Genomic DNA, 13,687 nt, shown 5'->3' on the forward strand with positions numbered 1-13,687 from the left:
CTGACATGTCCCAAAAATCGCCGTCCACTTTGCTCAAAGACGGTAAAAACACCAAAATACAGTCGTCTGTTTAGGTGATCGAAAGCGATATAAAGCTGTATATCAACTACCGACTTTGTTTGCATCGACTTCACTTACCGTCGCCCTCGATATCCTCGGATACATAAACTCGCTATTACCTACTCATTTATGATCTATGTCTATTTCAATGGCCGAGTAGCTCAGCCGGTAGAGCATTCGTATGGACACCTTTAGGTTGTGTTTCGACCCCCGGTTATCGCCAACTCAGCAAATGAGTAGTTTATATTGGGTAATCTGATCTAGGTGATAATTTACTTAGAGCTGAGAGTAGGTTTGTAGTAGTAGCTTTTAGGCTTTATATCGATATAAGGGTGGACACACATTTCCAGAGGGTCATAAAGGAGTATTTTTTCATTTTTTCCACCCTCACTTTTAAGGTATGAAAAGAATTTCCCAGGGGTTCTTTCGCAAATTTTGCCATTTCCCAGGGGCTATCCATATTTCTAAAAATCTTTTTTTTGCCTTGAAAAGGTTTGTCAACTCCCACTGTATGGAAACTTCATGTAACAGCCCAATTTATTCGTTACAAACTTTCTCAATTCTAGCACTCCCTAAAAACCATTCGGAAATGTTCGAAAACTTTCCACCATCACTCAACTAACGCATACAAACTTACTTCATTCTAGCACTCCCTAAAAACCATTCGGAAATGTTCGAAAACTTTCCACCATCACTCAACTAACGCATACAAACTTACTTCATTCTAGCACTCCCTAAAAACCATTCGGAAATGTTCGAAAACTTTCCACCATCACTCAACTAACGCATACAAACTTACTTCATTCTAGCACTCCCTAAAAACCATTCGGAAATGTTCGAAAACTTTCCACCATCACTCAATCAACACAATCGGAACATGAGCAACAGTAATCCAACAATTCACGAACAGAGTAAAGGACACAACAAAAGTGTTTCCATGGTCGGTGAAGCTTGGATGGATGACGTCATGAAATATGATAACATAGCTGGAAACAGGTACATTGTTTGACTTTTCCAGAAATAGTCCGTGCCCCCTGTTGAGGACATCTGACCTTATAAAAGGGAGGGGATATCCAAGGGTACAGGAAGAAATGTCTGGGTATCCTCAACCCTTTTATCCACTTTTTCAGATCGGATTTCCAGGGGGTCTTTATTTTTAAACCAGACATCAAGGTGGCTTTGGAAAAATGGATATCCTCAACAGGTGGGGTGCGGAAAGTTTCTGGAAAGGCCCATTTGACTACAGTGGACTTTTTCTATAAAAACTGATTTCCAATTACTTCAAGTAGTAAGTAAGTCTTGCGACCGCAGTCAGAGTCGACCTGATGACTGTTCTTTCGATAGATATCTACCCAAAGGTAGAGGGCATCACTCTTTCTCCCTGGATTGCTCCACTTATCCTTAATCCTTCTCTTAATTGTTGAGCATAAAATACAGAGACGACAAGTACAAAGTCTTTGGTGTAACCCGGCCAAGGGTTGAACCCACAACCTTGCGCACCGTAGCCGGATGTTCTACCACTGTACTACGGTTGCTTCAGTTGAAACTCTTACGAATTACTTTAAGTACTAAAATTTGAATAGCCCTGTTATTCAGTTCCGATTATCTTTTTAAGTTCAGGTTTAAATTAGTGAGATTTAACTGTATTAAATACAGTGGCGTACACTCTGCATCATTTTATTAGCCCTTTACTAACTGTTAATGAGGGAAATACCGTAAAATATTGAACGATCTTAAAAAGTATAGGTTCTAACTTGCGTCATGTATATAATATAAAATTTCCAAGGGGTAAAAGACTGATTTTACTTCGCCCACCCTCACTTTAAGGTATGAAAAGAGTTTTCCCAAGGGTATTTTTGCAAATTTTGCTATTTTCCAGGGGGTATCCTGGGGTATCCACACATTTTCAATAATTTCTTTTTAACTTGAAAAGGTTCGTTCACCCCCTGTATGGTTTTTTAATGGAACAGCCAAATTAATTAGTTCGTACCTAGTGTAGTAGCAAACGTCTATACTATACTATTTAAAACGTCTTTTCAGGAGCAGCGTTGCCGAGTCATCATCTTCACGTGCTTCCCACAATACACCGTTTGCCAGTCACCGGAAGTTGGTGCACGAGGAGTTAGCATTACAATGGGCGGTTGCTAAGCAACCATACAAAGAACGTGCTTCCGAACACGCCTGGTTCTATTTCACTATCATGGTTAGTGATCGCATCTGTTCTCAATTTTGTTTGCCTCTACGAAGAAGCTATTAAACAGTGGACTTTATAAACCCTGGTCTAAGATATGTCCGCCATCTTTGATCGGAGTTTTTTTGAAAGTGGTGCCCGCAAAGAAGTCATTGAAGTTTTAAAACTTTGCTTAACGTCCAACGGCGTTGCATCAAAAGTATTTAAGCTATTGAGTAGTTCTACTATTATTATTCCAAAAAAACTCCGATAAAGGTACTTCATCCTGCACCAGGGTCATGTAATAAAGCTCAGTGCTTTTTAGACCCATTAGTGCCACTGGCATCGTAACACGTTGACGTGAAAATTTTGCAACCTTGTGTAACATCTCATTTCCATTTTTCATTCGAGCAAATGCCTGTTCGAGAAAAAGACATATCTGTTCTGGGAAACGTCCGGCCGGGAAAAGATCCTTCGGGTAAACCGGTCGGGCAATAAACTGCCCGTTCTGGGGAAAGTTCTGGTCGGGGAAAAATCCTTCATGGAAAGATCTGGTAATCATGAAAACCTCTAATTATCGAAAAATTCAAATTAATATTAAACGTTTCATAGATGAACCGTTCAGACGAAAAATGATGGCTATTCCGTTATCAAGTTATGGTAAAATATGATAAAGGATAAATCATGCTTTAATTATATCTCTGTTCCTTCTTCTTTCAGGCCAAAAGTATGGCGCAGTATTTGGATTTAGCTGACAAATTGTTTTTCTACCGTAAAGAGCGATTCCAAGAACGCTTTTTGGATGATTTGATTGCTCTGGTCAACACGGTGGTGACAGAAATTATCCACAAAAGTGAAAATAAGGTATTGAAAGGAGTTTTCTTTTTCAAATTTCAGGAATAAAACATTCGATTTGCTCTACAAACTCGAATGTATTTTATAATTGTCAAAAATGAGAAAAGTTTTTACTCTAAACTAGAGCTTAAACTAGCTTGCCTTACTTTCGGCTTTGCCTGTAAAAAATTGCCGTGGCTTGAACGAAGGCTAGAGGATTCATCGTCCACCGTCCTGATTTATCGATATTTAATCTCGCTAATGTCAATGGGCTATTCCATGAAAAACTTATACCCCTATTTTGACCCTCCTGGATTTTTTTTCAATTTATCAAGATCCCCTTGGATTTTTTTTCTCATTTTTTGGACCACCCTGGATTTCCACTACTCAATATAGACTACAGTACAGACTATTTCTAGAATAGCCCAATATTATAATGCAACTTTACTGTGTTTACTTTTTCAGATGCATCACTCAGCACGTCGTTTGAATACAAGTCTGGCTTTCTTTTTGAACGATCTCTTATCATTGATGGATCGAGGCTTTGTCTTGAAACGAGTTGCCAGCTATTTGAAAGAGGTGAGTTTGTAACACATCTACAGTTGACTCTCTCTAATTCGATCTTCAAGAGACAGAATCTTGTTCGAATTATAGAAAGATTCAATTACAGAGAATATTTTATACAATCTTCCGGTTAAGGGGACTAATGTTTTAGTCAGAATTACTGAAAGATTCGACTTGCAGAAGTTCGAATTACAGAAAGATTCGAATTTCAGAAGTTCGAATTAGAGAGAGTTGACTGTATAGAGGTCTTTCAGATGTGAGAAAAAGTTACAAAATTTCCGCCACCTTATGAAACAAAACATTCGATTCGTATAAGAAATTGCCTTTGGAAATCGAATGTTTATTTCAAAATGTCGAAATTCCACGCCCAAGCTATATAACTTTGCCAAACCTGAAATACATTTATCAACCCTAGCTCAGTGAGCTGCATGAAAAAAGGTTTCATTCTAGTTTGAATTCTGACCCAAATTCAAAAAAGAATGGCGCCCTTCGGTAGCCTTAAAGGGAAAATAGCTATCGAAAGAGGAACGTTTAAGTCTCCTCCGACTGCGGTCGAAAGACTTGCTTACCAATACAGGGCCAATGCCCAATACAGTGAACATTCAAATTGTAGCCAAGAAAAAAATTGAAAAATCAGGCTGAAAATTTCGTGTGAATTAACCGAGGCTTGACTAGATCTGTTTTAAGCCACACACTCACTCTTAGAAAAACACCCTCTACCTTGCCCTATGACGGAAGAGGAATCTCTCGAAACGTAGGCAAACATGAATCCTGCGATCTAAGCTACGATAAACTTCAAATAAGAATATCACTGGGTCGATAAACTCAAACTTATCGTTAATTTTCTCTTTTTAGATGCAGCAAGCGGGAGCTGCCATAGAGAAAGGATTGACCTTCCTGAAGTTGGAATTCCTTCACATTTTGTGCTCACATGAACACCATGTCGTCCTCAATCTTCCCTTCCCAATTGAAACGGAAGAGAAAGAACAGGTGAGCAAAGCTTCTAGTCTTTTTCCTTCACATTTTTTTTTGTTCTCACAAACACAACACCGTATATTTTTGTGGTATTCAGCTTCAGTCAATCATGAATTTTATTACTCATGCAAAATCTAATCAGGATCTATAATAATTTCATCATTTTTAAGGCCTTTTCAGGGCACCGATTTTCTAGATTATTCTGCCGGTGTCCTCAAAGTTACAGCTTCAAACTTACCCATAGGATTCATATTTCTTTATACACTAGTTAGGCTAACTACCACAAGAGATGGAACACTTTTCAATTAAAGCATGCCATATAGCTCTTCGGGCTTTACAGATCTGTGGTATGTAGTGGTTAGAAAGACACGATTTTACAATATGAAAAGTCCAATCCAGTCAAGTAGTTAGAGATCTTTGGGCTTTACAGATCTGTGGTATGTAGTGGTTAGAAAGACACGATTTTACAATATGAAAAGTCCAATCCAGTCAAGTAGTTAGAGATCTTCGGGCTTTACAGATCTGTGGTCTGTAGTGGTTAGAAAGAATGGACACGATTTTACAGTATGAAAAGTCCAATCCAGTCAAGTAGTTAGAGATCTTCGGGCTTTACAGATCTGTGGTCTGTAGTGGTTAGAAAGACACGATTTTACAGTATGAAAAGTCCAATCCAGTCAAATAGTTAGAGATCAGTGAACTTATATACCCCATTTTCGCTATTTCATTCTCAGATCTCTCCATCACCATCAATGAACAGTATCATGTCGGCTGGTTCTTCAATGCTTTCCATGATCGGAAGAGATCCCGGAACTATCCCGGAACTCTCCTTTATATTCCGGGAACAACATTTCTTGGTCGGCCAACTGTTATGTGAACTGAAGAACAGCTTCGATACAAAGTAAGAATTTCTCTTTTATCTGTTCATTTCTCTCATAAATTTGAACAATTTGAACAATTTTTTCCAACCCCCAGACCTTATTAGTCCCTCCCCCGTTTATTAGTTTAGAAAATGAAATCAGCTGTCAAATTGACTCTAAATAGCCTGGTTTTAGTCCATTGTATACCTTATTTTTGGGTATTTATAGGTACAATTTGAAAGACGTGGCAATTAGGTCACCTGTTTATTTAAATATAAAGATTTTCCAAACATCCCTTTATAGACACTCATATAGCCCTCATCAGCCGAAAAATGCGAAAATGTTGCTCAATAGTATCCGCTATGCCGATAGACTTAAATCAAGATCCATGTTTGTTTTAGAAAAGCATTAGCTAATAACTGCGTTGCATTTATATCCAATTCTTCTTTATTAGCGACCTGGATATTATGACAGACGCTGTAGAAGTCCTCCGCGACATCATCTCAACGCACGATCAAGACAGTCGCTACGAGTCCTCTCTATGCAGAGGCCGTGTTGCTAGTCTATACTTACCACTGATTGGCGTTGCTATGGAAGTTTTACCTTATCTCCATGGTTACGAATCAGATCGTGACGAACAATTGATCAATGAGAACGTTGCTAACGCGATCGCGAATTCGAGCGTGCTCTCTAAGTCATCAACTGGAGATTTGCAATCACAGGTATATTTCTCAGCTGGTATAAAAAGTTGTTCCTGTATCTATTCTAACGCTCACAACGTCCATGAAATGTTAAATGAACGTCAAAACAATGTCTATCTAACCTTCACAATGTCCATATAACGATAAATGAACGTCAAGAAATGTCTATTTAACGTTCACCACGTCCACATAACGTTAAATGAACGTTGACACAATGTTGTCTGCCAGCTGGGCTCTTCTTAGTTTAAAGGTTTGGAAGAATGCTTTTAATAGTCTATCTGGAACAGTAGACTTCATAAAAATCTTTGTCCTTGGGGTTACCTTCCCCAAATCGTTTCCAGAACTTCTGGAAATAAAATAACGAAGTACGTAGCATTTGCTGATACATTACCATAAGGAATTATTAAAAGATGACTCGGCGAAAAGTCTAGGCTAGAGATCAAAATTTGTTCACTATTTTTTATAGCTGTTTTAATCACAAGAAATCGATGCCTGAAAAACACTCTTAAAAACATTATCTTATCAATTTGTAGATGTCATCGACGAAGCTGACAAAACTATCGATAGACGCAACTCGTCACTTTTTGATGTGTTTCATGTGGGTGCTGAAGAACCTCGGTGAAGATCAACTTAAACAATGGATCTCCAGGAAGTCTGCCAGAAGGTATACACACTTTTTCGTTTGGACCTTTTCCTAATCGCGATGTGATGCTGAATAGTAGGGGGAAATTTTTTCGTTTTTTTCAGGTCGCTCGATTATTTTGGTCAAAGCACTTGTACAGTACCTAACTCGAAATATTGACCTTGAAAAAGCGCAAAAACTGGACAAAACAGCTGTTTCTAGCTGAAAAACACTGTTTTTAAGGGTTAATATCTCGAGTTAGGTACAGAAATCACCTATACTTGCAATATATCTCTAATCTTAATTTTTTTGAGAGCTTTCCAAAACTATACAACAGGTCTCCGTTTTCTCAAGCTAAAATTTTCATTAATTTTTTACCCTATGATTTTTGACTGAGACTGTCATATATGTCCAAAAATCACACCAAAGTTTCCGAAAAAAAAAATTGGAACCTAAGCAATTTGATTCCCCTAACCTTTAGCTTTCCAAAAATGTATAACAAGTGCTTTGACCAAAACAATCGAGCGATTTTACAAAATTCTCTCTACTAGAATACGTAGTTATGAAAAAACTCCAGCACAAATCGCGATAACTATTATATTTTGATATTTCTCCGACATGTTTCGGACTCGGTCTGTTCTCAAGGGAATGATATTTCTATATTGTTTGACGTCCATTTGAGAAAATACGACACTTTGGGCGATTTCGGCTTGAAAATAGGTTGGTGCAAACGGGGGAGGGGGTATCTGATAAGTTTGGTCTAAAATGAACGTGTAGATCAGACTTAGGCGCTCGGGTGGAGAAGATTGAGCAACAACATATAATCATTACATCGAACCAACTACCCAATACCCCTTACATGACATGGGTTGACCCAGGCGAAGGATTGTTCTCTGTGAACTGCTGAACTCCAGACCTCTATACTACAGAAGCGCCTTAGATCGAGTAAGACCTTATAGACAGAAAACTGTAGACCGCAAAGTTTACGCTCAGAAAAAAAGAATATATTTTGTTGGCATGTGACCACACATTTAGAAATATCTTGACAACTTTTGGAATAAGGCTACGAGCATGCCTAAAATAGTTCTTATTGTAAAGGATACGAATTAGACTCCAATTCATTCAATTCAATAGCGGTACTTACGTAAATTATAATCTGCATACAACATACAACGAATATGGAGATAGTATGATGATCGAAGAAAATTTAGGCATAGGTGCGAGCTAAGCGCGGCCCCAAGGGCCTTGCGAACCATTTAAGTCTGCGTGATTTTTCTTCCTCTGACCACATAGTAACAGTCACCTTCTCGTAGAGTTTGATGTTGTAGATTACATTCGGCCATTTCAAGTTGAGAATTATCTCCGAATAAAAGTCCTCTGATCTGTAATTTTGCTAAGCGGACATGTTTTCGAGGCTGATTTAACCATAGATTTATAAAGCCCGAAGGGCTAGATGTCGTACTTTTGCCGAAAAGTGTGCCGTAGTTAGGAAGGAAATCCTACCTAGGTCACGTGACATTACAATAGAATTTCAGCATTTAACTAATCAGAAGCTTCGTTGGTTTTCGAAAACAATAGCAGCAATATTTTTTCTGATATTCAATTTGCCTGCTATGGCTTAAAGCACGACATCTAGCTCTTTGGGTTACAAATCACAAAGTTGCTTGCAGTCTTCACTGAACTTTGTATTGTTTAAATTTCATTCCCAAAGACCTTTATCTTTGGAAATCCACCCACTCTAACCAACTTTTTTTTCAACTCTTCGTCTTGAAAAGCTCCGTTCAAGACAGCTGAAAATCAAGTTTTAAATTAATTTGCTGTTTTCATTTTTTTTCCTAAAAGAGATCTTTCAAAATGAATATTTGACGTCAAATAATTTTTTAACAAACTTTTCTAACGCCCTTTATACACTTCGCCATTCTGCAATCAGTTTGTAGACGATACAAAAAAATCGATAATTTATCTAGAGCCTAGTTTTTTGTTACAGTACTGATAGCTAACATAGGCATAACATCTGGAGACCAAAAGAATAATTATAAACCAAAATCACTGATACTTAGCTTTTTCACACTTGACTCGGCTCTGTCATCTAAAAAGCGATCGACCTAGAGCCGAAGAACAGCCTTTTTCTACCTGAACATTTTTTGTCACCATTGGGAGCTAACAAAGACAAAAATAGAAACAGAAATAACTGATAATCCTTTTGGCTTCTTGGTGGAGCCGAACTTTTATTTTGGCATATCTAAAACATTAAATTCGAGTTTATTGTGTTGTCTTTTTAATCAAAAACAAATGTGCACTACTACATGTATTACTTCATAAATATATATTTCTGAAAAAATCAGAAAGGTTGGTTTTAACCTTTCGATTTTTTTGTCAAGATATCGAAGATTTAGGTTAGGAGAAATTTCAGAGCTATATAAGGGTGGTACTTAAACCAGAATCTATCACAATGAAAAAAATTCTACTATTTTTAATTTTTAATTTTGCAATATTAATGATTATTTAAGGTTGATCCAACTCCTGGAAGTTCTGGATCTCGGTATCAAGTTATTCGAGTACCAACCACGCAAGAAAGTTGCCTTAGCTTCCGTCAAAAGTGGAGGCAAGAACCAAGTCGCAACCACTGGTACGAATGATAACAAGGAGCGTTTGAAATCACTTGAGAATGCTATCATGAACCCGTCCGCCGCGCGTGACATGTTGAGAAGAAGGAAAGAGATGGACAGCTTGAGAGGTAAGGAGAAAAGCGTTTTTTGTTTTCTTATAGTCACGTAATTCCCGCCATTATGGAATGAAACACTCAAATCCCTTAAGCAGATCGAAAGGTTGCTTCCATAATGGCGGAAATTATAACAAATAGATAAAGAGTGGGACGACGGTCAGAAATTTTCTAGACGACTTTACGAGTCAAAGAAAGAAAATTGACCAATAAAAAATTTCGCCGATAAAAAAATTACTCCTCGACATAGTAGATGATATAGATTCTCCTCTCTCTTAGATCAACTGAAAAACCTCTTTTTATGATATTGATGATGTATTATTTTATACGGAAGCACTCAAAATAGCCCGGGCATTTGCCACTAGGTTTATTATTTAAATTCAAAAATAGTGAGAAACACGCGATCTTTTTTGGGTGCTTCCTTATAAAGTACCGCGTCATGAATATCGCAAATTCCCTTACGCATCAGTGTTAAAAGATACTTTTTCATCGCCAAATGCAGCATATTTCACCAAAATTTTCAATAACATGTGATTATTTGCTGCGTAAATTCTATTTTCCGTCTCAAAGGAAAAACCTTGATTTGACTACTGACACATCGCATTTTTTTTTTAAGAGCGTAAAGACGAGTCGCCGAAACTGCGCTGGAAAAAAGACCAAACGTATTTTAAGAAGAACAACGACAGCTCTGGTAATGATGATGTGCAGTTGGAAGGAAACTTGAGTGCTGAATACTCAATGACCACTCTTGATGCTTTAGAACTGTTAGTTCAGGTAAGTTAAATGATATGATTTAGTCTATATTCCATAATAGTCCGTTTATTTTTTAGGGTCAACCAGACCCGCAAAAGATCTCAACTAAAATATATTTCTTTGTCTTGTTCCGTTTTCTTTGGATTACAAGTTTTTTTATAAGAACACGCAAAGTTTTTGAAGCCTTCGGATGTTTTTACCTTTTTGAGTATAAGCCTAAAAATGTTCTCAAAATGTTCTTATTTTGACCATTTTTAGAGAGAGTTTTTGTGCAATCTTCAAGAAATTGCATGTTTTAGAGTCTGCTAAGCCTTAAGATATCCCTAACTCATTCTTAATTTTTTCGCCATTGAAGCCTTATGTTCTTTTTATATCGTTCGTTCTTATTAAAAAATTTACGTATTGTTTTTCCTTTTTTCAGAGTGTGGACAAAAGTGATGCAATGAAGACAGTTGTGGATAATTGTTTACGAGTTTTGCTACATTGTTTCACGTGCAACCAGAGCACGGAAGTCCTTCAAAATATGTTCGCCACTCAACGAAGTATCCTCAGCAAAGTGAGTGTGAAATCATGCTCGATGATTTTAAGCTTGGTACTCACGTATAAAAACACTATATCGACATTAGTCACTCGTGTTTAAAAGACTACTTTAATGGGATAAATTTTTCACGGGAATTAAATTTCTCGAACGAGGGGTTTCTTCATTTTTGCGGGTATTTAGTTTTGTAGTTCGAGGTAGAAATTGAAATTTTGAAAAGGTCCAAAGCCGTGGAATAAAGTTTTTCCAGCAAAATGAACAAATTTTTTTTTCGAATCGAATAATAAGAGTTATCTTTTTTGAAATAAAGCGAGTGAGATATGTATTACAATATCAAAACGATGAAAATTGGAAATTTCGCGAATTGCAAAAAAATCCAGATTTTTAGCTGGAATGTAATTTTGTAGAAAAGCCCTCATTAAATTCCCAACGGGACTTAATTTCGGAAAATTTAATTCCTACAAAAATTTACCCCATTAAAGTAGTCGCACGTGTTGTTATTTCTATGTTTTTGTTTCAATTTATAACTTTTTTCATCTTTAATTTTCCTTCCATTTTAGTTTCCTGAATTGGTGTTTGAAGAAGAAACGGAGCTTTGCGCGGATCTTTGTTATCGTTTGTTGACACATTGTAGCTCCAGTTCGCATCTCATCCGAGCACAGGCTAGTGCCTCCCTGTATCTGTTGATGAGACAAAACTATGAAATCGGTAAGAGGCAGGGATTTTTCTAAGCACTTTTTTACTACCGTATACCGGCAAAAATACTCAATCCAAGATTGAGTTATGAAACTCAATCCGAAATATAAAAAAAAATTTTACAAGAAAAAAGTTTCAAAGCAGTTTTCTCAGAAACGCCAATTATTTGTTTTTAATCAGTATAGAGTAAAGACAAGAGAATGGAAAAAAATGTGTTCTCTCGTAATGTTTCTTGGTACGCGGTCACGTCATAAATTCGATGTGTTTCATTGTTTTCATCAGAGAATTCATTCATTGCTACATTTCACAAACTTTTTTGGTTTTCACTAGACCATTTTATCTATGTATCCGGTGTTTACCAAAAATAAATTCTTGAGGGTGAGATAATTATTGATCTTTTCAAGGAAAAAAAAATTAGAGAGAGAGATAGTCTCGTTCAGTTTGACGCCACAGCTTGATTGAATTATAGCTTCGGCGTGAAAAACAGTAGGGTGTTTTTTATGCGAGGATGAATTATAGCTTCGCACTTCGCAAAATGCGAAGTGAATTTTAGATTTAGCTACCCAAAAAGATTTCCTAACTCGAAAATGCGAAGTTAAAAAATTATAAGAAAACACCTATTTTGCTACTTCTTTCATTCGTTTATCTATTGCTTTATCTACTTGCCACTTCGCTACTTTATTCATTCGTTTATCTATTGCTTTATCAACTCGCTACTTCTCTACTTTATTCATTTGTCTATCTATTTCTTCATCTACTTGCCACTTCGCTACTTTATTCATTCGTTTATCTATTGCTTTATCAACTTGCTGCTTCGCTACTTTATTCACTCGTTTATCTATTACTTTATCAACTCGGTTACTTTATTCGCTCGTTTATCTATCGCTTTATCATCTCGTCACTTCGCTACTTTATTCATTCGTTTATCTTTTGCTTTATATACTCGCTACTTCGCTAATATATTCTCTCGTTTATCTATTGCTTTGTATACTCGCTACCGCAACTTTCTTCATTCGTTTATCTATTGCTTTATCTACTCGTTACTTCAAAACTTCAATATACTTTGCTTTGTCTATAACCTCTTACTTCTTCGCTTTTCTAGAGAAATGAACTGAAGATACTTTTGCATTTACTTCCAAATAACATCGCAAAATACTAAAAATGTTTCGACAACAATGTAAAAATTTCGCCTGCGGCGCTCCTTTTTTACCTCGCTTCTCCTTCGCTACTTTAAAATGCACTCGTTTATATATTACTTTATCAACTCGGTTACTTTATTCGCTCGTTTATCTATTGCTTAGAATTTATAATTCGAACCCTGGGCGTGAAATGGGCCAAAATCTTTCTATTTTTACTTAAGCGGCGTTAATGTTTTCACTTTTTGTTCTTGTTTAAAGCAATCCAGGGTCAAATTTGGAGTAAAAATTTTCTAAAGGGGGCTTAGAGCGCCCCCAGACCCCCTGCTCTAAATCACGCTCGCTTCGCTCGCGTATTTTTACGCATCTTAAACTCAATCTAATTATACAAAAACGGTAGTAGCTCAAAGTGCTTGAAAAAATCCCTGGTAAGAGGCGATATATATCTTGTAATGTATCTACAAGCTTACACAGCTTTTTCAAACAAAAGAAAGAACAAGTCTAGCCAACTCCGTTCGTTCGTTCGTTCGTTCGTTCGTTCGTTCGTTCCCTTTTATCATGTTTAGGGAAAATTAGCATTTCTCGCGATTTCTTCAATATTTCTTTTTGATTTTTTACACAATGATGTAAAATGGTAATGTTTAAAATCTGATGGAGCCTGATTCTTGAGATAATATTTTTTTGGGCAAATTTGGGCAAAAAAAATGCCTAGAAATAACGGTGTCTACCATAAAAACCACAAACTGTTTTCATTGGGGAAAATGACAAAGTGATTTATAAGAATATCTTTAGAGCTACAAAAAGTTTAAACCATAGAAGTGAATTTTCTGTTGGTTGCTCAGGGGGGGGGACTCATATGGTCCGACCCACGGCATGTGCCTCTCATTTTGATTTGTTTTGCACATTGTGTCGACATCTCAGGCTCATGTTCAGGTGGCTTCAGCAAAATAAGATGTGAAATCAAACTACACTGTAAGGGTCAGAAACGTTCGATAAAATGCACTGTAAGGGTACCTTTTCACTGCTCAAGGGCTGCACTGCAAGGGTCCGATTTTGAAA

At 36.9% G+C, this 13,687-nt stretch overlaps 1 protein-coding gene across 1 annotated transcript in view; it reads left to right on the forward strand.

Annotated features, from left to right (window-relative positions):
• Nucleotides 1-13,687, forward strand: part of LOC136800503 (dedicator of cytokinesis protein 7-like) — a 49,762-nt gene that overhangs the window by 22,496 nt on the left and 13,579 nt on the right. The window contains exons 21-32 of the mRNA XM_067057163.1: nucleotides 870-1,056; nucleotides 2,101-2,263; nucleotides 2,951-3,094; nucleotides 3,530-3,643; nucleotides 4,484-4,618; nucleotides 5,335-5,501; nucleotides 5,915-6,182; nucleotides 6,695-6,825; nucleotides 9,294-9,520; nucleotides 10,122-10,279; nucleotides 10,680-10,814; nucleotides 11,357-11,504. Of these exons, the coding sequence (XP_066913264.1) occupies nucleotides 870-1,056; nucleotides 2,101-2,263; nucleotides 2,951-3,094; nucleotides 3,530-3,643; nucleotides 4,484-4,618; nucleotides 5,335-5,501; nucleotides 5,915-6,182; nucleotides 6,695-6,825; nucleotides 9,294-9,520; nucleotides 10,122-10,279; nucleotides 10,680-10,814; nucleotides 11,357-11,504 (1,977 nt within the window). The remainder of the gene's footprint in view (nucleotides 1-869; nucleotides 1,057-2,100; nucleotides 2,264-2,950; nucleotides 3,095-3,529; nucleotides 3,644-4,483; nucleotides 4,619-5,334; nucleotides 5,502-5,914; nucleotides 6,183-6,694; nucleotides 6,826-9,293; nucleotides 9,521-10,121; nucleotides 10,280-10,679; nucleotides 10,815-11,356; nucleotides 11,505-13,687) is intronic.

The sequence above is a fragment of the Clytia hemisphaerica genome, unplaced genomic scaffold (genome assembly GCF_902728285.1).
Source record: "Clytia hemisphaerica strain Z4C2 unplaced genomic scaffold, Clytia hemisphaerica genome assembly, whole genome shotgun sequence".
Taxonomy (NCBI): Eukaryota; Metazoa; Cnidaria; class Hydrozoa; order Leptothecata; family Clytiidae; genus Clytia; species Clytia hemisphaerica.